The sequence below is a fragment of the Acinonyx jubatus genome, chromosome B3 (genome assembly GCF_027475565.1).
Source record: "Acinonyx jubatus isolate Ajub_Pintada_27869175 chromosome B3, VMU_Ajub_asm_v1.0, whole genome shotgun sequence".
In the NCBI taxonomy this organism is placed as follows: Eukaryota; Metazoa; Chordata; class Mammalia; order Carnivora; family Felidae; genus Acinonyx; species Acinonyx jubatus.
In genome coordinates, this window is record NC_069386.1 from 116,802,976 (window position 1) to 116,825,940 (window position 22,965).

Sequence of the window (22,965 nt, forward strand, 5' to 3'; positions counted from 1 at the left end):
TTTTCTGATTGGCCTACTCTTTCCGCATTCTATATCCGGTTCTAAAGCCGCAACTGAAGCAGCTAGTGATTGGAGGGCTCTGCTCCGGAAGTGCACCAAAAGGAGGGCCTAGCGGGGCGCCAAGTACATTGCGGGTCAGCGTCATGGCGGCTCGCCTGGCTCTGAGCCGGTGGAGGGCTGCACCTGCAGCTGCCGGGAGAGGTCCGCTGCTTTCCTGCCGGCGGTGGTCGGGCGCCAAGGCAGACACCGTGTACGATGTGGTGGTGTCGGGCGGAGGCCTGGTGGGCGCCGCCATGGCTTGTGCCTTGGGTAAGCGCATCTCCAGGCAGGTGGTGGGGAGGAGCGGGACCGTGGAGGAACTGTGAGGACCGTGGGAGCCCTGCGCGACGCGGGTTTTGTGGTCTTTCCCCTATCCAGAGGAGCCCCAGCGCAAGCGTCTGGTCCTTCAGGATTCCGAAGGGTCAGAAGTGGGAGGAGGATCCTTAGGGGTCATTCTAAATCCCGCCCTTTGTAATTTAGGAATGGGCACAGTCGGAAAGTATCAGGCCTTGTATTGGGCTAGGCATTTTGTTTCTTTTAAAAAGTAGCTTGAGATATAATTGCATATTATAAAATTAACCCATTTAAAGAATGCGATTTAATGGTTTTTAGTATGTTAACAGATTGTGCATCCATCCCCGCAGTAAATTTTAGAACATTTTTATTACCCTCCCCCCTCCAAAAGAAACAGGAAGCACTTAGTCGCTGCCCATTTCCCCCCCAAACCTCCTCAACCCTAGGCAACCACTCCTGAACATATTGGTCTCTCTAGATTTGTTTTTTCCTGACATTTTTATATACATCGATTTTGCTTAATGTTTTAAAGGTTTATCCAGGTTGTATCTGTACCAGTACTTTTTTTTTTTTTTTAGTTTATTTATTTTGAGAGAGCCAGCGCTCGAGCAGGGCAAGGGCAGAGAGCGAGAGGGAGAGAGAGAATCCTAAGCAGGCTCCGTGCTGTCCTTGCAGAGCCCGATGGGGGCTCTGTCCCACATACTGGGAGATCATGACTAAAGTCAAGAGTCACTTGACTGAGCCCCCCAGGTGCCCCATTAGTACTTCCTTTTTATGGTTGAATAATATTCCATTGTGTGAATGTATTTATTACCTTTGGTTTGTTTGTTGATGGGCATTTGGGTTGTTTCCACTTCTGGACTATTACAGATAATGCTATTTTGTGTACAAGCTTGTGTGTAAACATATTTTTGGCTACTTGGTTCTATTTCTAGGAGTGGAATTGCTGGATCACATGCTAACTGTTTTGAAGAGCTGCCCAATGGTATTTCAAGGTGCACATCCTGGACGGCACTTGATACTACTAAGATACTGTAGTCTTCCTAGTGGGTGTGAAGTGGTATTTCCTGGTTTGACTTGCATTTCCCTAGTGAGTGAGGATGTTGAAGTATCCTTTCATATGCTTATTGGCCGTTTGTATAGCTTCTTTGGAGAAATGCCTATTCAGAACCTTTCCCCATTTTATTTCTATGTATGTATATTTATTTTTTTAAGTTTATTTATTTTTAAGAGAGAGAGGGAGAGAGAGTTCCATCCAGGCTCCATACTGTCAGTATGAGCCTGAAGGAGTGCTTGAACTCACAAACCATGAGATCATGAGCTGAGACAAAGCCGGCTGCTTAACTGACTGAGCCATGCAGGCACCCCTCATAATCTTTTTTTTTTTTTAATTAACTATTTATTTTATTTATTTTTTTTAAGAGACCGTGTGAGCAGGGGAAGGGCAGAGAGAGCGGGACAGAGGATCCAAAGTGGGCTCTGTGCTGAGAGCAGTGAGCCCCGATGCAGGGCTTGAAGTCCCAGACTGAGATCATGATCTGAGCCAAAGACGCTCAACCAACTGAGCCACCCAGGTGCCCCCCTCATAGTCTTTTTTCATTGACGTGTAGTTGACCCCACGTTGCATCCTCATAATCTTGATTGTAGGTTGTGCAGATAAGGAAGGTAAAACTCAGAAAGGTTAAGTACTTGCACTCAAAAGTCAGTAATTAGGAGATACAGAGCCTTTTTGAGACACAAAACTTTCTGGCAGGTATATATACCTTTGCTTTCTAACCATCATTTTGGTTGTACCTATTGGTAATTGGGCTAAAGTAGTTGTTCTCAAGCTTGAGTGCACTTAAGAATCACCTGGGTTTTTGTTGTGTTTTGTTTAGAGGTTTTGAATAACTAAGGCACAAAAAGGGACTTTGAGTTTTGAAATACAAAGGATATAGGGCATACGGTGTAAAGGATATAAAGTAGAACTTCCATTTTTGATTTTTAGCTTGAATATAGTCATTTAATATACTCATTGTTACCGGCTTGTGGGGCATATTTTTATTATTTTTGAGGTGGGGGGCAGAAGCAGAGAGGAGGGGGACAGAAGGTCCAAAGCCGGTTCTGCTCTGACAGCAGAGAGCCTGACACAGGGCTTGAACTCATGAACTGCGAGATCATGGCTGAGCTGAAGTTGGACATTTAGTCGACTGACCAACCCAGGTGCCCCTGTGAGGCATATTTTAAAAATGAGGATTCCAAGTTTCACTTCCAATGACTGATTGAGTTTATCCAGGCGGAGCCCAGGAACCTTTATTTTTAACAAATACCCGCAGAGGTGGAGGCCTGGAGACCACACTTTTGAGAGTGAGAAGCACTGGGAAGAGCTTAATCTTGTAGTGACTTTAGCTTTTACACTTGATCTTAGCCAAAAGGCCGAGAAGCGATTGGTGACTTTAGCTTTTAACTTTTCATAGAATTCTGTATGATATGTACCTGAAAAAATTTCTAGTCTTACTAACACCTTAGTGTTAATATTTGCATTTAACTTTTTCCCTTCCTATTTTGTTCTTTGTCTTACCATCTCTCCCAACACCTCAAGGAGGGAGAGCAGCAGGGCTTTCTTTTATCAACCTTAAACAGAATTCTGTATTGTAATTGTTTATTTTCCTGTCTCTTCCACAGAAGTATAAATTCATAAAGTCAGGACTGACTTTAAACATTCACAATACAGAATTCTCTGTATATGTCTACAAAAGAAAAGTCAAGGGCCCAAATACAGCAGGTTGTGAGAATCACTGCTCTAAGTTAAGTCAAAACTACCAAACACAGGTTTACAAAAGAAAAATTTCACACACCGACTAATTTCCTTAAAAAGCTCAGAGAAAAAAGTAAGTGCTAAAAGGTGAAAGCTGGAGCTCTGGAAGGTTTGGAAATCTCTCATGCAGTTTATTCAGTGAGCAAGCTGCTGCTTTTTTCCTGTAAGCAGTTGGGACGCTGGCAGGTGCTCAGCCTTTTACAGGCAGGTGTGTGTGGGATTGTTTTCTCCTGTTGAGTCAAGTAACCTACCAAATTGAGAAAAGTCTCAAGCATGCTAATATTTCCCCTTGATTATCACAGCTTGTATTCCAGAGAATACTGTCAGTAGTTTATGTGGCGATCAACCTTTTTATTTCAACATCTACTTAATTTAATCGTTTTAAGTGTATTTATTTTGAGAGAGAGAGAACATGAGCACAAGCAGGGGAGGGGCAGAGGGAGAGGGAGAGAATCCCAAGCAGTGTGGAGCCCGATGTGAGGCTCAAACTCAACGATCCCATGAGATTATGACCTGAGCCAAAACCAAGAGTTGGTCACTTAACCAACTGAGCCACCCAGGTGCCCCTCAGAATCCACTTAATTTTGGGCAGCTGCTTTAAAAGTGAAAAATTAAAAAATAAATAAATAAAATAAAATAAAAGTGAAAAATTTTCAGTAGGCTCTTCATTTTCCCCCTTAAGTCAGTTTTTCCTGGATTCTTCTTCAGACTCATATTAGTTTTTGTTTCAGTCTTGAAATATCTGTATTTTCCTCTCGTTGTTATTTGTAAATTGTATTCTCTAGTGTTTTTTTTTCCAAATAAGTTTTCAAAAATGTTAGCTTAAATAGCTAAAAGATAAAATACTGAACCTATTTTATAATGTGTTTGGAAATATACTTTTTCTGTTAGTTTCCTTGTGTCTTATTTAACAAAAATGTGCATTGTATATTTTGTGGATTGAGAAGATACAGCATTTGCTGCTTGGGAATATTAGCCCTAAGAAGTGGTTCCTTGCCCCCAAGGAATTTAGAATCTAGCTAAAGAGAAAGATTTGTAAATAATAGAAGGAAGAATAAAATGAAAGCTCCCTAGAGGGACAAGCAGCTGACCTATGCGGGGGGAGCAGGTGAGGAGGTGAGGCTTGAGCGAGCCGGATCCAGAGGGAAGAGTTGGCCAGGTGAGCATTGGGGTGGAGCAGCTACTAGAAGGCATAGAGGTATGGTGGACCAGAAGGCAGTCCTCGGAGGAGTGTGGCTGCCCTCAACCTCCAGTGCAAAACAGCAGCGCAGCAAGGTGGGGGGCAGGTGAACGTGGTAGTCTCTCCGTGCTGCTCACTGCCTGTTCCACTGGAGCGACCTTGATTTTCACACTCCTCAGTTGAATGTTCCAATAATGCCACTCATTCCAGAGAATGTGGGGTTTTTATCATTACTGAGTAAAATCTCCGGTGTTTCTTCTCTGGTAATCCTAACACATTTTTTTTCCTTTACTTTTTGGGCTGCAGCAACTCCCTGCTTCCTGTTTCCATGTCTTTTTCTGGGGTATTGTGGCGGGACTGTATCTGTGCTGCAGTTGCCCAGTAACAAAATCCCTTTTTACTTCCCTATATAGATGTTTGAGGACCAGAGTTGGAGGCCCAGTTGATGTATTTTTGGGGCTCCTTTTCTTTTACAAACTAATTCTTTATTCTTGATTTAATCTTGACGCCACAATAAATTTTGCTTGTTGAATATTCCATTTTTCTGTTGAGCAGGATTTGTATATTTTTAGTGACTGAAATAGTTTCAAGATTAGGAGTATCTGGTGTCTAAGTACTTCAGCCTTTCTCTTTTACTACTTCCTCTCTAAGGAATTCTGGCTCATTATGAATTTTGCCATTATTTGTTTCTGTGCAAATGGCAGGTGTTGGACTGTCTAGAGAAACCTTCAAGTCATGGGCAGGGTAGTTCAGATGGCTGAAATAGTGGTATGTGTTCTTGCTTAGGATTCTGCGTGGTGTTTCCTTTTTGTGTGCCCTGTGAGAAATATGTATCCTAAGAGCGAATGAATTAGTTAATCTGTTGTTTCTCTTGGAAACAAGAAAAGGAAGAAATTCTGATATGATGTAAAATGTTGATTTTTTTTTTTTTTTTTTTTTTTTAGGACATGATACTCATTTTTGTGACAAGAAAATCCTGTTGCTAGAAGCAGGTCCAAAAAAAGTATGGGAGAAATTGCCAGAAACTTACAGCAACAGAGTCAGCTCCATTTCCCCTGGCTCTGCAACCCTTCTCAGTAGTGAGTAGATGTTTCATAGAACTGGTCTCTCGTCTCTCTTGGCTTTCCAGTGTGCCTTGTAGGGCAGAGTCTCCAGAGCATCTGGTGAGGAGGGAGCTCATTGTGGGGGCGGTGGGGGGGAGATGGTGTAGGTTATCTAGTTCATCGTTGAAGATGAGGACCCCTGACACTGTTAAAAGTGTACCTAGTCTGAGAAAGACCTCCTTGGGACTTGTGGGTCCATCATGTAGGCTTCCTTTGTGATGTTGGGTCATTATGAATTGATGGAATTGAAACTATATGAACTAATTATGACCATTCACTTCTGGTAGGAGCACCCTCTTCATTCCCAGAGTCAGCCCTCTGGGGAGCTAGGAGTTTGCATGCTAGATGCTTTTGGAGTGTAGATGGATGTGTGCACATGGAACCCATTAGAAAACTATCTTTAGGTTTCTGCCAAATGTTACTCCCTCAGGCTATCCTATCTAGAACCACCCTGTCAAAAATTAGACTCTTCCATCATTCTTTAGCCTCTTACACTGCTTTATTTTTCTTCATAACACTTAGTACTACCTGACAATATATTATGTATTTTTTTACTGTCTGTGTCTCCAGCCAGAATGTTAGCTGCAGAAGGGCAGGAACTTTTTCTGTTTGGTTTCACACTTTATGCTCAGTACCTAGAATTGTGTTGGGCACATAAGTAGGTGCTCAATAAAGAAAAAGTCTTTTTTTTTTTAAGATCTTACTTTTAAGGAATCTCTACGCTCATTGTGGGGCTCGAACTCATAACCCCATGATCAAGAGTCACACGCCCTGAGTGAGCCAGTTGCCCTCCCGAAATAGTCTTTATTCAGAGAGTTTAACTTCTGTAGGATGGTGAAAAACAATGTGGGTTTGGTTTCCTTTTTTATCCCCCCCCCCATTTTTTTCTTAAGTTTACTTATTTATTTTGAGAGAGTGTAAGTGAGAAAGGGGCAGAGAGGAGAGTGGGGTAGAGAGAGAGAATTCCAAGCAGGCTCCACACCACCAATGCAGAGCCCAATGTGGGGATTGAACTCCCGAACCATGAGATCATGACCTGAGCTGAAGTTGAATGCTTAACCGACTGAGCCACCCAGGCACCCCCCCTTTCCCCTAACTTTAATGTGATTTGACTTTTTGATTATGAAAGCTGTGCCTTTTTTCATGCTATATAATCTGAACTGGGGAGCAGAGTAGCTTAACTCCTAGCATCAAACAGGGAGAAATGGCAAGTATTTTCCAGTTTGTCATTGGAGAACACTGAAAACAACCTCTTACTTCAAAGGTTAGAAAGACAAGGGGAGCCTAGGAAGGGTGTGGTCCCATAAGGTTGCTCTGGCCTATATATAGATCCTTTCTTTTGTAGGTTTTGGTGCCTGGGACCACATCTGCAACATGAGATACAGAGCCTTTCGGCGAATGCAGGTGCCTTCTTTATCACTTTTGGCAAGATATCTTGGTTGTCTTGGGTTAAGATATTGAAGTCCATATTCTCTGTATTTTCTGTGAAAGTGGGAAGAATCAAAGTTCTCACTCAGTCTAAGGAGTCGGGGGAAGCATTCTCGAGAGAATTTTCTTCTTACCTTCTGTCTCCTGCCAGAGGGACTGACATTGTGATTTTTCTGGTTCTGTCACTTGGGAAACTAGTAGTTTCTGACTGGAGTAATGCTTTCTTTTCCTTGGGTTATAATACAAGTTTCCCTTTGTGTTTTCCAGGTGTGGGATGCCTGCTCAGAGGCCCTGATAATGTTCGATAAGGATAATCTGGACGACATGGGCTATATAGTGGAGAATGATGTCATAATGTGCGCTCTCACTAAGCAGCTGGAGGCTGTGTCGGGTGAGGCACCCACTTCTTACATCTTCCTTTTACTCTGGAAGGTGAACTACTTTAGAATTATCAGAGGACTTACTGGAAAAAAGGACGCCTTTTACAGAGACTGAACATCCACCATAAAGAAATCCTCTGATGGGTATTTTAGGGTTCTTCCCTTTTCTTTTTTTTTTTATTTTTTTTTATTTTTTAATTTTTTTAATGTTTATTTACTTTGGAGGGAGAGAGAGAGAGGGAGTGTGTGAGCAGGTGAGGGGCAGAGAAAGAGACACACAGAATCTGAAGCAGGCACTGAGCCCGACACGGGGCTCGAACTCATGAACCGCAGGATCATGACCTGAGCCACCCAGGTGCCCTGGGTTGTTCTTTTCTTTCTTTCTTTTTTTTTTTTTAAACAGTTTTACTCCGGTATAATTTACATACCATAGAATTCACCCATTTTAAGTGTACAATTCAGTGATTTTTAGTGTAATTATAGAGTTATGCCACCATCACAATATCATTTTAGAACATTTCTGTCACCTCAAAAAGAAACCTTATGTCCATTTACATCCATTCCCCATTCCCAACCCCTGGCACCATTGATCTACTTTTCTGTCTCTTGGGATTTGTCTGTTCTGGACATTTAATATAGATAGAATCATACAAGACATATGTATGCTTCTGTGTCTACTTCTCTCACTGATCATATCTTTGAGATTCATTCATGTTGCAGCCCTATTAGTATTCCATTCTTTTTTATTGCCAAGTAGTATTCCATCATGTGGATATACCACATTTCATTTATTCATTCATGAGTTAATGGACATTTGGATTGTTTCCACTTTTTGGCAATTGTGAATAATGCTATGAACACCCGTGTACAAGTTTTTGCGTGGACATAGGTTTCTGGGTAGATACTTAGGAGTAGACTTGCTGGGTCATATAATAATTCTGTGTTTAACATTTTCAGAAACTACTAAACTTTTTCAAAGAGGCTATACCATTTACCTTTCCCACCAATGATATATAAGGGTTCCAGTATCTCCACATCCTTACCAACACTTACTTTTCACTTTTTATTTTATTTTTTTTTTATTATAGCCATCTTAGTGACTGAAATGGTATCTCATTGTAGTTTTGATTGTATTTCCCATCTTTTCCTCTGCTTTTATTGGCCATTTGGAGAAATGACTATTCAAAATCTTTTGCCCATATAAAAACTGGATTGTCAGGGTGCCTGGGTGGCTCAGTCGGTTGAACATCTGACTCTTGATTTCGGCTCAGGTCATGGTCTCATGGTTTGTGAGATCGAGCCCCACTGTTAGGCTCTACACTGATAGTCAGGAGCCTGCTTGGGATTCTCTCCCTCCTCTCTCTGCCCCTCCCCTGCTTGTGCACTCTCTCTATAAATATAAATAAACATTAAAAAAAACAAAACAAAACTGGATTGTCTTTCTTTTTGAGTTACAAGAGTTTTTTATATGAATTCTGATGAATTTTTATATGAATTTTATATTATCTGAATATGAATTCCTTATTAGATACATAATTTGCAAATATCTCAGAGTTCTAGCTTTCTGATATGGGATAATAACTTATCCATGTAATCAACTTATGTGCAACTTTTTTAAAGATTTTTTTTTTAAGTTTAATTTTTTTTATGTTTATTTATTTTGAGAGAGAGAGTGAGCACGAGATGGGGAGGGGCAGAGAGAGAGGTGGGGGGGATAGAAAGAATTCCAAGCAGGCTCTGTGCTGTCAGTGCAGAGCCTGATGCAGAGCTCCAACTCACAAAATCATGAGATCATGACCTGAGCCAAAACCAAGAGTTGGACACTTAACCGACTGAGCCACCCAAGTGCCCTTTTTTAATTTATTTTGAGAGAGTACCAGAGTGAGCAGGGGAGGGGCAGAGAGAGGAGGAGAGAGAATCCCAAGCAGGCTCCATACTGTCAGCAGGGTGAAGCCCAGTGCAGGGCCTGAACCCATGAACCACAAGATCATGACCCAAGCCAAAATCAGGAGTCAGACGTTTAACTGTCTGAGCCACCCAGGCGCCCCCAAAATTTTAAGTAATTTGATGCTTTACCGACTGAGCCAGCCAGGCATCCCACTTATGTGCAGCTTTTAAAGATAACTTAGACCTAATATTTAGTCACTTAGAAACATGTTCCGTAATATATTGGTGGAAAAAGTATGTGTCATATCCTACATGTGCACTGTGTCTATGTGCATAGGAAATCACCTGGAAAGCTAGATGGCAAAGCTTTAACTGTAGTTGCCTCTGAATGATGAGATTAAGGGTGATTTTTCCCTCCTTTTTAAATCTTTGTTGTTCAGACTTCCAGTAGGTGTATCATTTTATGATCAGAAAAGTAAAACGATTTCCAATGGCAAGAAAAATCTTATGAAATCTAGAACTTACCTGGGCCCATGGGATTCCCACCCTGTTTATTCTGAAAGCACATGTGGATTCGCTTAGGCACAGAGGGAAACTACAAGAGCAGTGAGTGTGGAGATGAGAAGAAAGAGTCCCTGGTGCAGGCTGGTAACTCAGAGTTGATTTTTTTTGACACTGATTCATCCCTGTGACTTTTGTCATTTATCAGCTCTCAGACCATAGCATTAATTATAGGAGTTATTTGTTAGATCTTTTCTTGCTTAGGGGTAAATGATAAGAGACAGCTGTCTTGAGAGCTCGCTTTAGATCTAGTTAGGGCTTTTTTCTCAGCCGTGTGGACTGCCTTTCTAATGTTTTGTTTTCTCTCTTCTGACCTCCTAGACCGTGTGACGGTTCTCTACAGGAGCAAAGCAGTCGGCTATACCTGGCCTTATCCATTTCCCATGACAGACTCCAGCCCTTGGGTTCATATTACCCTAGGTGATGGCAGCACCCTCCAGACTAAATTGTTGGTAGTTGAAAATTCTTATTTTGCCAGGGGTCTTGCATATCCATAGCTTATTCTAAACTCTAGGGCCTTTAGTTTTTAGATCTAAGCTATAGTTGAAGTAAATGTTTGGCAGAGCTTTTGGTTATAAGGACCAGTACCCACCTAGGCCAACTCAAGTTAATATGGTGTCATTGTAAATCCTGTATAGGAAGCAGTCTCCTAGACTAGCTTAGGTCTGGAAATAAAACAAACCTGTCCCTGTGAGGAACAAAAACCGGAAATTGAGGTTCTTTTTTCCCTCACAGGAGTCCTGTAGTCAATCCATCTCATTGTATTCCCCCCCCCCTTTTTTTTCTGCTTGCCAGCTTCCTCTTTTACTTGACTTCCATTCCTAACCTTACAACAGGAGGGTTCAGCTCCAGTGCCTGCCTTATTGATTTCTAGTTCAAACATCAAGAGAATTTGGCCAAGCTAACCTCTGGCTAGTACCTCATGGAGGACACGTCCAGCTTTGGTCCATTAGCTGAGACTGGGGTCACCTAGGTAAGGCTACCCCTCCAGGGGCTGTGAGTGAGGCAAGCATGGTCACAAGTTGTCTGCTACAGATGGGCTTTGAGAACAGGTGGACCTAGAGAAAACTTGAGACAGAAACAAACCTCTGGAACAGTTTCATGTATTAAGAAGTTATAAGACTTAACAGGCTCTTGTTTCCATGCAGATTGGTGCAGACGGTCACAACTCAGGAGTGCGGCAGGCTGCTGGGATTCAGAACGTCAGCTGGAACTATGATCAGTCTGCTGTTGTAGCTACTTTGCATTTATCGGAGGTAAAGTCCTGAGCTCACCATCTGGGGACCCTGCTCGTGTTTAATGGGTACTGAGTACCTCTCGTGAGAACTCTTCTTTCAATTGTAGGCCACAGAAAACAATGTAGCCTGGCAGAGATTTCTTCCCTCTGGGCCCATTGCTCTGCTCCCGGTAAGAAGTCCTTCTGGGTACTCTGCTTAAACATGCCTAGCCTTCCTCTTTTAGGGCTTCACTTTCTCTCAACCTTTTTCTGCTTTCTAGGGAATATGCCCAAGCTAACTTTACTTCCTTTATGCTTGAGAGCTCCCAAGAACAGAAGTTTTAGCCCTTAGCATTGGTGTTCTTTTGACACAGCTCTCAGACACCTTGAGTTCCTTGGTTTGGTCCACATCCCATGAACATGCAGCAGAACTGGTGAGCATGGATGAAGAAAAGTTTGTGGATGCCATTAACTCTGCCTTTGTGAGTATGAATTTGTCCAGCTGATGACGTGTTGCAGGGTGGCAGATACAGAAAGGTTTTGATGAAGGAAAAAGGAATAACCAACCAGCTGCCCCTTTGTAAGTGGGTTATGTGAAGAGGAGGGCATTCGGGGAAATGAAAAACAATGGAAATTAATAACTTCTGTGCTTTTTTGTGGTTGTGGGCTGTTGTGCTGACTGAAACAGCTGCCTGGGCAGTAGTTAGCATTGGCCTTTTTTTTGAAGCTGTAATATTTGGCTAGTTTTGAATAGCTATGAACTTTGGAAGCCTGATTCATTAGAAGTGTTCTGGAGAGGAGCTGAGCACATTTCAGCAGGGAGCTAAGTTTTGTAGAGGCACCTGGGTGGCTTAGTCAGTTAAGGGTCTTGACTCTTAATTTCAGCTCAGGTTAAGATCTCACAGTTCCATGGGTTTGAGCCCCACATGGGGCTCTGTGCTGACAGTGTGGAGCCTGCTTGGGATTCTTTCTCTCTCTCTCTCTCTCTCTCTCTGCCCCTCCCCCACTCACATGTGTGCTCTCTCTCACACATGCTCTCTTTCAAAATAAATATAAACTTAAAAGTTTTGTAGACAGACATGGATTCAATACTGTTATGGTTCTGTTAATCTCCTAGAAAAGGGAAACAGTATCACCAGCCTCTCAGAGTTTAATAATAATAAAAAGTCTAAAGAATGTTTTAGTTTATTTTTGAGAGTGCGTGTGTGTGAGAGAGATTGAAGCCCGATGCAGGGCTCGATCCTACAAACCATAAGATCATGACCTGAGCCAAAAAAAATAGCCAAATGCTCGACTGAGCCACCCAGGCACCCCAAAAGTCTAAAGACTTAAAAAATGAGAGAATTTATGTAAAATGCTTAGAACATACCTAGTACGTTGTAAGTGCTCAACAAATGGTAATGATTATTCTGGAGCAGATACATAAAGCCTTTAATAGTACTGACACCAGTGGGGTAACTTGGTGGCTCAGTCGATTAAGCGTCTGACTTTGGCTCAAGGTTCGTGGGTTCAAGCCCCGCATCGGGCTCAGTGCTGACAGCTCGGAGCCTGGAGCCTGCTTCAGATTCTGTCTTCCCCGTCTCTTTACCCCTCCCCCACTCATCCTCTGTCTCTCTCAAAAATAAACATTAAAAAATTTAAAAAATACTGGCACTAGTAATTTTGGAGCCTCAATACCACATTTATCTAAAATTCACTAATAGTAATAATCAGCAACATTTATGGAGTGCTTACTGTGTGCCATGTGCAGGTGAAGAGTATTACCTGCATGTATTTAATGCAGTGAACCACTAAGGTAGGTACTATTATCATGCTCATTTACAGCTAGGTTACTTGCCTAACGAGGTCATAGAGCTAGCGGTAAAGCTGGTTCAGAAATCAGGCTGGTCCTTGAGCCTGTGGTTTTAACTACCAAACTCTCTACTACTTCACTAGTGACTTCACAGTAGTTTTACACTGAAGAACTTAGGCTTCACTGCTCTGGAGCAGCAACAGGAGTAAAAGGGGCAGAGCCTTTTAGGCTAAAGTGCCTTCCGAAGTAAATGGTGAACTCTACCCCTCCTCTGGTCATTTAGCATGTATTCCTGGCACAGACGTTTTGAGTGCATTCATTTGGCAACAATTACATGTGCCTTCTATGTAGAAGAGTCTGGAAATGGACAAATGAGACACAGTCCCCGCTTTCGGGAAGCTCACAGACAAGTGAGGGAGAAAGATACTTAAGTGACAGTTTGGGAACAGTGGTACAAGTATTTATAGGGTGTTGGAGCACAGAAGAGGGTTTGCAGGGAGGTTCACAAAAAGTGGTGACAGCTTCCGGATGCTATGAGGGTTACCCTGGTGAACTAGGAGGACATTCTAGCAAAGTGGGGAATGCCAGAAGCGAGAGGATGTTGTAGAATGAGCTACACTGTGGCTAGTGTGTGGTTTTAAGGGTTAAGATGAAGTGAAAGGTGAAGTTCAGAGGTAGACGGGAGCAGCTCACCAGCAGTTTGGCTTGAGCCTAAAACCTGGGGGAGGTTGTTTTCTGTATTTGTTTAAGGGGGCTTATCACCTGCGGTCTAGATCAGTTTGGCATGTGAGGTACTATTAACTCTTGGCTGTAGTTATAAAATGTATTTCCTTGCTGATTTAATTCCCTGTTGATCACTGGTGAATTTTCACGGTTTGTTTACGGCTGACACTACTCAGTGGAGTGATGCTAACCACACCGACTTCATCGACTCGGCTGGCACCATGCTGCAATATGCTGTTGCCTTTCTGAAGCCCACTAAGGTCTCAGCTCGCCAGCTGCCCCCAAGTGTAGCCAGAGTGGACGCCAGAAGCCGAATGTCATTTCCACTCGGGTTGGGACATGCTGCTGAATACGTCCGGCCTCGGCTGGCGCTCATTGGGTAAGACGACAACACAGCAGGGCTGCCGTCTTCGCACTCTGCTGCAGAGGCCGCATCTGAACTCTGCTTTCTTTTTAGGGATGCAGCCCACAGAGTCCATCCACTTGCAGGACAAGGTGTCAACATGGGCTTTGGGGATATCTCCAGCTTGGTCCATCACCTCAGTGCTGCAGCCTTCAATGGGAAGGACTTAGGTAAGGGTTCAGGTACCTCAGAGAAGTATCCAGAGATCATGTAGTTAGGAAAGGTCAGGACCCCAAAATGTCCCTCAGCAGCCGGATATGGTAGACTTCAATGTGTCTGGTTTGCTGGCAAAGAACTTCACTATTGCTTTAAGGATTTATACCTTTCCTCCAGGCTCTATGAGCCATCTCACAGGTTATGAGACGGATCGACAGCGTCACAACACTGCTCTTCTGGCTGCTACTGACCTCCTAAAAAGGCTCTACTCCACCAGTGCCACTCCACTTGTGCTGCTCAGGACGTGGGGCTTGCAGGCTACAAATGCAGTATCTCCACTCAAGGTAAGGTCACTCATGGCTCTCCACGAGTCCTGCTCACTGAGGAGGACTTTGCCAATTATTCTGAATTTCTTTGAATTTTTTTCTGAATACCTTCCCCATTGGTTATGAGCAAAAAAGTCCTTGCTGGGCTTGGTGCTAGAGCCCACATGTAAGCAGTAACTTCATATGAGGAAAAATCGTGAATAGGAACTTTTAAAGTTTTAAAGATGTTTTAAACTCCTTTTGCTGCTTGGCCAGCTGCTTTCCTGAGAAACTTCTATTAAAAGACACTTTGGAGGGACTCTTGGGAGGAGGATCTATCTGGGACTTCTGCCAATGTTTTGCTTTAATCACTCTGGAGATTTATATATAAAATTTTTTAAGAAATATTTTATTTTAAACTATTTTCTTCACTTGCCCCCATGCTTTACAGTGTCTGTTTCATTCTTCTCCAGGAACAGATTATGGCCTTTGCAAGCAAATGAGTGCTCCTCTTCTGGAGATTACGGTGATGAAAAATGAACATCTTTTCCTAAGACCATCACTTAGTTTCAAGATTTAATAAATTTACTTTACATTAGAATTCTCTAGTCTCTTTTTCTCCTCTGCTTAATGGGCCTGTGGAGCCCAAATAATGAATGACAGATAAATTCAGTGTGAGAAGGGCATATCAATCAAGCCAAGAAAAAAACCCCAAAGGAAGACTATTATGATTTGGTTGAAAAGACTTTTTATTACTAAGAAAAACTGCTAAGGGGCCGTCTCATCCATTTCGCTTGTTAATTTTAGAACTCTTAAGTTGCTGTCAACTTGAAACAGACTACTTATTTACATAGCATATTTTATGTGAATGTCATGGTAACCACAAGGGAAAAACACAGTAAATACACAAAAGAAAATGAGAAAGGAATTTAAACAGAACACCAGAAAGCCATCAAACCACCAGGGAAGAAAGAAGAACCCAAAACTACAGAAACAGCCAGAAAATAATGAACAAAATGGCAGTAAGGTGTGTACTTACCTATAATTACTTTAAATGAAAATGGACTAAATTAGCCAAGTGACAGAGTACGTGGATTAAAAAACCACACATCTACATACTGCCTACAAGAAACAATGAAAATGGACTAAATTAGCCAAATGACAGAGTGGGTGGATTAAAAAAACCACACATCTATATACTGCTTACAAGAGACACTTCAGTAGGACACAACCCAGGCTGGAATTGGAAGGGACAGAAAAAGATATTCCATGGAAATGAAAACCAGATAAGCTATATACTCCTATCAGACAAAATTGACTTGAAAACAAAGGCTGTAATAAAAGACAAGGGCATTACATAGGATAGAAAGGTCAATCTAGCAAGAAAAGAGAACATTTATAAATACACGTGCACACAATGTAGAACACCAAAATACGTAAAGCAAATACTAATGTACCTAAAGGAAGATACTGAAAGCAATTGTAGATTTTTTTTCTTAAACTATTTTGAGAGAGAGCAAGCGTGAAAGCAATAGGGAGGGGCAGAGAGCGGGAGACAGAATTCAAGCAGGTTCCACACTGCCAGCACAGAGCCTGACCTGGGGATTGAACTCACAAACCGTGAGATTGTGACCTGAGCTGAAATCAAGAGTCAGATGCTTAACTGACTGAGCCACCCAGGTGCTCCAGTAGGAGACTTTACTATCCTGTCATCAATGGATTGGTCATCCAGACCAAAAAAATCAATACAGAAACATTGGGCTTAACACATTAGACCACAGAGACTTAATATATTCAGAATATTCCATCTAAAAGCAGAATACAAAGGTGGCTGGGTGGCTCAGTTGATTAAGCATCTGACTTGGGCTCAGGTCATGATCTCACAGTTTGTGAGATTGAGCCCTGTGTTGGACTCTGCTGACAGCTCAGAGCCTGGAGCCTGCTTCAGATTCTTCATCTCCCTTTCTCTCTGCCCCTTCCCCTCTTGCTGTCAAAAATAAACATTAAAAAACATTCTTAAAGCAGAATACACATTCTTAAGTGTACATAGAACATTCTCCAGAATAAATCACGTTAGGCCAAAAAACCAAGTCTCAATAAATTAAAACTGAAATCCTATCAAGCATCTTTTCTGACCACAATGATATGAAACTATAAATTACAAGAAAACGGGAAAAACCACAAAAAGTTTAAATGTGTTACTGAACAACCAATGAGTAATCCAATCAAAGGAGAAGTAAATACCTATAGACAAAACAGAAATATGACATACCAAAAGATATGCAATGTAGCAAAAGCAGTTCTAAGAGGGAAGTTCACAGCAATACAGGTCTACCCAAAGAAACAAAATCTCAGACTGACAATAATTTATACCTAAAGGAACTTTCTAGAAAAAGAACAAGGCCCCAAATTAGTAGAAGGTAGATCAGAGTAGAAAGAGAGACAAAAGATATTAAAAAAAAAAAAAAAAATCAATGAAACTAAGTTGGTGGGTTATTTTTGTTTGTTTGTTTTAAGTGGGCTTCATGCCCAGTGCACAGCCTGACATGGGCTTGAACTCATGACCCTGAGATCAAGAGTCGGATGCTTAATGGACTGGGCCACCCAGGCACCTCAAGAGTAGGGTTCTTTGAAAAGATAAAATCCACAAACCCTAAGCAGACTAAGCAAGAAAAAACGAGAGGACTCAATCAGAGATCAAAGAATAGTTACAACTGATACACAGAAATACAAAGGATCCTAACTAAGAGACTCCTGTAAAAAATCACATGCCAACAAGCTGTACAACCTGGAAAAAGTCAATTAATTCCTGGAAACATACAATCTTCCAAAACAGAATCGAAGAAACAAAATATGAATAGACCAATGACTAATAAGGAGCTTGAAACAGTAAATAAAAAACCTCCCAATAAGCAAAGTCTAGAATCAGTTTCACTGACAAGTTCTACCAAACTTTGAAGGAAGACTTACTACCTTTCTCAAACTCTTCCAAAAGAGGAGGAATAGCTTCCAAACACATTTTACAAGGCCAGACATTACTCCAAAAACCAAAACCAAGACAACACAAAAGGATAGGCCAATATCCTTGATGAACATAGATGCAAAAGTTCTAAACAAAATACTAGCAAATCTAATCTAATGATACATTAAAAAGGATCATACACCACAATCAAGTGGAATTTATTCCAGGGATGCAAGGATAGTTCAACATACAGAAATCAATCAATGAGATATGTTAACAGAAAGAAAAATAAAGTCATCTGATCATCTCAATAGATGCAGAAAAACCATGTGACAAATTCAATACCCATTTATGTTAAAAATTCTCAACAAAGGGGCACCTGGATGGCTCAGTTGGTTAAGCATCCGACTTCAGCTCAGGTCACGATCTCACGGCTCGTGGGTTCGAGCCCTGCATCAGGCTCTGTGCTGACAGCTCAAAGCCTGCTTTGGATTCTGTGTCTCCCTCTCTGCTCCCCTCCCACTCGCATGCTCTCTCTCTCAAAAATAAACAAACAATGAAAAACAAAATTCTTAATGAAGTAGGTACAGTAGGGAACGTAACTTAACACAATAAAGGCCATATATGACAATCATATAGCTAACATCATACTCAACAGTGCAAAGTTGAAAGCCTTTCATCTAAGAACAAGAACAAGACAAGAATGCCCATTCTTACCTCTCTTTTTCAATACAGTACTGGAAGTCCTAGCCACACCAATTAGTCAAGAGAAAAGGCAGCCAAATCAGAAAGGAAGAAGTAAAACTATTTGCAGATGACATGATACTATACATAGAAAACCCTAAAGACCCCATCAGAAAACTGCTAGAACTAAAAAATTCAGTAAAGTTGCAGGATGTAAAATCAATGCACAGAAATCTGTGGTGTTTCTACACACTAAGAATAAAGCATCAGAAGAAGTTAAAAAAACAATTCCATTTGCAATTTACAACTGCATCAAAAAGAATACCTATGAATAAATTTAATCAAAGAGGTGAAAGACCTAGACACTTATAGGACTCTGATGAAAGAAATTGAAGACACAAAGGGAAGCTGTTCTGTGCTTATGGATTAGGAGAATTAATACTAAAATGCCCATACAACTCAAAGGCATCTACAGATTCAATGCAATAGCTCTTAAAATTCCAATGGCATACTTCACAGAATTAGAACAAATAATTCTAAAATTTGTATGGAACTACAAAAGATCCCGAATAGCCAAAGCAATCTTGAGAAAGAAGAACAAATTTGGAGGTATCAAGCTCCCTGATTTCAAACTATTTCAAACTACAAAGCTATAATAATCAAAACAGCATGGTATGGGTACAAAAACAGACAGAGATCAAATGGAACAGAACTGAGAGCCCAGAAATAAACCCACACATATCGGGGCAATTATTTTACCACAAAGGAGCCAAGAACACGTATACTGGAGAAAAGTCAGTTTCACTCGTATGTGGATCTCAAAAAACAAAAGGGCAAACAAAATAAAAACCTTATAGAGAATAGACCAGTGGTTACCAGAGGAGGAGGTGGTCGACAGTACGGTGACTAGGTCTGTGGTGGTGATCACTTGGTAGTATACACAGATGAATTATAAAGCTACACACCAGAAACTTACATAATAAAGATTTATGTAATTCTTTTTAATGCTGGTCATAAATTTACACAATTGCTTTCTGATGAAGATAAAAATTAAAAATACCCAATTCATGCATTTTTGTTACAACTGCTGTTTCAGAATCCCTAACAAATGCAAATTAAACATAAATTGCTTTAACCTTGGTTAAAGGTGCACACTGGACTTCCTGAAAAAAAAAAAAATCTTCTTAATGTTAATTACTTCCTTATCACAGCACCAGAATTCAATTTTATTTATGGTTCCTCTCTGGGACACCATTGTCTGTTCAGTAATAAAACAATAAATAATTGCACAGGTTTGAAGACCTCAGGAACCAGGTCAAAGGGGAAAGTCGATTAGCAGCAGAATCACATACATGTTTGGTTGTAGACTAGTGGGTGACCTGTGGGAGAAAGGGTGTCTTGCTCTGGGTTTTTGAAAAGCTCACTTCATGGTCCCAGAGAATCCTTTTATAGATTTGTGCATCCATTGTATTTGTACACTGTAAAAAATATCTTGCCCAAAAGTCCGATTTGAAGATGAAATGAGAAGAAACCGTCTGCTTTTGAACCAAACTAAGCTATTCTTGGGAATAATTTTTGAAGGGATGAGAAACTTGTTACCACAGGGGGAGCTTTACAGGCAAATGCAGAAAATTTGTAAAGATACTAAAGAAAGTGACAGTCATGAAACTTCCTGTAATTTCAGGAAAAATATGGCCAGAATGGAATAGGGCAGTTACTGTGAAAAGCTGTGTGAGTACCAGCAGAGTCCAGAAAGGTCACCATAGAGAAAAAAGATCATCTTTCACAAAAAATGGAAAGGTAGCCCAGGTAAGGAGAACGTGGACTCCAAAAATACACCAACCAAATCAGGCAGGACAGGAAGAATTTTAAGGCACATCTTGCAAACCTCCACGACCCACAGAAGATGTTCTTCATATGATGATGATGTAACAACACAACATTCATTATGTGCCAGGCCATGTCCTTAGTGTTTGAAATCTTACACATTTAGAGAAAGGAAACTTAACCAGCAACATTAGACTCTATATGACCCCTCAATAAGAGGCCCAAAAGGTACACTAAGGGGCAGAAAGGACATTATAGAAAATTTTTTTCTAAGAAATAAAAATTCTTATTCCAAGTTGCTCCTAAACTGGATAAATTAATTGTCCAGATGTTCTCATCAAGGGAATCAGAATATATGTAGATACACTTCTGGAATACTACTGCATCTACTGATTTCTACCTACAGATTTCTGAAGGTATCTGGGATGACCAAAGGAGTTGGGTGAACAATACTTGGCTCCTATTTATAAGCCTCACAGACAAGCTGTGGTGCTAAAGACCATGGAACCTTACCTCTCCAGACCCATCAAGCTGGATGAGTCTAGTGAACACAGCTTACCTCTTGGGAAAACTTGGTTTCTACTAGAGGAAACAGTCTCTCTCCCTAATTATATGGAAGAACATTTAGTGTATGATGACTGGTTCCAGCACCCTGTTTTTTGTTTTTTTGTTTGTTTGTTTTTTTGAAAAGAAGCCATATGGTATGTTAAAGAAGATACCATAAAGGACTTGGAAGTTTTCTCCGAAGATTGAAAGGCTGTGGAAGGAGACACCAGAGCAGAACTAAGACCACTGAGAAGATAGGTAATTTCAGCTCAATATAAAAGAGATTTTCTTTTAACATCAGCAAAGTCAAAAAATGGAATAAGCTATCCAAACACATGCCTAAACAGAAGATGAATGATAACCAACTGGAAATGTTCAGGGAATTCTGCAATGGGCAGAAGACTGGGTTTTATCTTTGGTAGTTTTCAACTTTCTAAAGATTCTATTTAATTATGTAGCATCTTTTGAGGAAGACAGTAGGTATAAAAGTGACCTCAGTATAATAAAAGAAGTATCTGAAGAAATTCCACATTGAATTAAAAAACAAAATTTGGGGGATGAGGATATAGAAATTTGCCTACTTGCACATATCAGATGTTAAATATTTATTGACTCAATGGAATGACTAAGAAATAAGTTTCCCCAGGAACTAGTGTGAGGGCCAGGTATATTTAACACTTGTTTGAAAGAGCTGAAAGAGTCTACTGTGAAGACTACAAGTTTGGGGACATGCAAACTTTGTTAGAAAGAAGCTGGAGGCAAAGAGCTAAGGTAAAGGAGCCAGACTATACAAAGATCTTTGAAGTCTAAGAGCACTTGAGTGGGTAGATAAGAAGCAGATGATGATCCTGTAAAAAAAAAAAAACAAAAAAAAACAACCCCCGCCCCACCACCACTACACACACAAAAAAAAAGATAATTAATTTTAGGGGAAATAATTCACAAAATCAAGAGCTCTCAACACTCAAACAAAAAGAGAATCCACCGTACTGATGTGGGCCAAAATGGCCAACCTAATCAAATATTCGGTACCATCAAGAAAGGTACCAGACACCCTGGAACTAAAAAATAATTTAGAGGAAGTTAGCTAAAATTATCAGGGTCAGAGCAGAAAGAGATATGACTACAAACGGAGAGAATAAAAGGGCAAACTGCAAGGAGCTGTGACCCAAATCTAGAGACCCTTGCACAGCACAGCCAAAGGCATCTGAGCACAGACCAAAGCCAGAATAGATGAATTTCTTAGAAATACAAAGAAAACTCATTTAGGATGAGAAATTAACTATAAACACATTTTCCTGGGAGGAGGAACTGGCACTGAATACACATACATTCCTATAAAGTTGGATATGTTAATTAATCCCAGGATTGCCTGATTAAGAGAAGGTCTATTCAAGGGAGCCACACTCTCCCAAACCTTGTCCCTAGAGATCAAATAGACTCCTTTTTTAGGCTGGGGTCTGCACAGTGAGGAGTTGCTCTCTATCTTGCCAAGAACTGGCACAAAGCAGGATCACACAATTTCAGGTATGTTACCTTTTCTCTCCCTTGGAGTTACACGTGAAAAGCATAAACCAGGTTTTTGTTTTTGTTTTTAGGGGAGGTGAGTGGAAAGAGGGTGGGACGTGGCAATGTGTAGGGAGGAGGAAAAATTACTGGTGTTGATAGGTCATGGGATTGCAATCAGTGGGCTTAGTGTAGCGTGTTAAGAGGAAAATTAATATGTTCAAAGGAATGAGGCACTCAAAGGGCTGAAATGAGATTTTTCTTTGGTTCCCAGGGACCTGTCCCTGGGCTCTCCAAGGTTAATTTCAAAGCTTTTCCTTTTGGCTGTGACACACAAAGAATCTCAAAGATTTAGACTCTGGTGCCAGCTGTGCAAGCAGAGCGGTAAGGTCAAGAGTTCACATTAGATATACAGAATTAATTAGACCCAAATCTCCAGACTCAAGGGCAAGACCTGTCTCCAAAAGCTCCTTCCTCCTGATGAATTGAGCTGCTGGGCTTCAGTCCAGGCTATCCTCAGACTAGCTCAGAACATGACTGAGTCCTCTCTCCTTCTACCTTTAAAAAGGTTGTTGGCAAATGCAATCCTCAGAAGAAGGGCCTGGCCTCAGTGGGAGATCCCCAGAGACTGCAGCAGGTGAAAGGTGGCCCCCAAGGCCCAGCCTGTCTCTATGTTGTTCACTTTCTTTGAGAGCTGTTGAGTAGAAAACAAAAGTTCACATTTTTATTTCATTTTCAACTCTGGCAAGCATGACACAGGCAGAGAATATCTACAAAGATCACACATGGCTAAATCAAGGTAAAATTTGGAGTAGCCAGTCTTTGGAGGCTTCCCACTACCACTCTCTATAACGGTTTCCCTCTTGCTATGGCTTATTGCCCCTACACCTGCCAATCTGATCTCTGAATCTTCTGGCTTGGAAGTGGTCTTACCCAGGCCTTCTAGACAGGACCTTTTAGACAAACAGGCTTCTGAATTCTTTTCCCTAATCCCAAAACAAAATACAACAGGAGGCAGGAATCAATTTAGGGGTAGGAAAGAACATATTAAACTTCACAATTCATAGTTTATAAACAACTGAATTTTCTTAAGCACTAATTAATAACCAACCAAGGCATTTAAGGCATTCTAGGCCAGGTTGTGTCTCAATCAGTTCAGTGACTTTGGGCAAATGT

The 22,965-nt window shown here is 41.1% G+C and overlaps 2 protein-coding genes across 17 annotated transcripts in view; one reads left to right on the plus strand and one right to left on the minus strand.

The window, feature by feature from the left end:
- Positions 1-65: 65 nt before the first annotated feature.
- Positions 66-14,865, plus strand: COQ6 (coenzyme Q6, monooxygenase). 2 transcript variants are annotated; one of them, XM_015071669.3, is made up of 12 exons: positions 66-309; positions 5,255-5,389; positions 6,759-6,817; positions 7,109-7,232; positions 9,991-10,121; positions 10,818-10,925; positions 11,014-11,076; positions 11,260-11,367; positions 13,577-13,779; positions 13,858-13,973; positions 14,137-14,303; positions 14,738-14,865. In XM_015071669.3, exons 1-12 carry the CDS (start codon positions 144-146, stop codon positions 14,765-14,767), a joined length of 1,410 nt encoding a protein of 469 aa, XP_014927155.2. In that variant the 5' UTR covers positions 66-143; the 3' UTR covers positions 14,768-14,865. The 2 variants fall into 2 exon arrangements, with proteins under 2 accessions (XP_014927155.2, XP_053080675.1); XM_053224700.1 differs by lacking the exon at positions 66-309 and adding an exon at positions 1,301-1,328.
- A 1,895-nt stretch (positions 14,866-16,760) lies between these two features.
- The window catches only part of ENTPD5 (ectonucleoside triphosphate diphosphohydrolase 5 (inactive)), a 50,589-nt gene continuing 44,384 nt past the window's right edge, over positions 16,761-22,965 (minus strand). For all 15 annotated transcript variants that reach the window (XM_053224705.1, XM_027066147.2, XM_053224704.1 and 12 more), the window contains one exon: positions 16,761-22,483. In XM_053224705.1, the coding sequence (XP_053080680.1) occupies positions 22,397-22,483 (87 nt within the window). In that variant the 3' untranslated portion in view covers positions 16,761-22,396. The remainder of the gene's footprint in view (positions 22,484-22,965) is intronic.

Bases quoted from the DNA above. Each gene is read 5' to 3' on its own strand.
- COQ6 (XM_015071669.3), top strand. From the start codon at position 144: ATGGCGGCTCGCCTGGCTCTGAGCCGGTGGAGGGCTGCACCTGCAGCT. The intron at 6,818-7,108 runs GTGCCTTCTTTA...TGTGTTTTCCAG, and splicing joins GAGCCTTTCGGCGAATGCAG to GTGTGGGATGCCTGCTCAGA. The intron at 13,780-13,857 runs GTAAGACGACAA...CTTTCTTTTTAG, and splicing joins CCTCGGCTGGCGCTCATTGG to GGATGCAGCCCACAGAGTCC.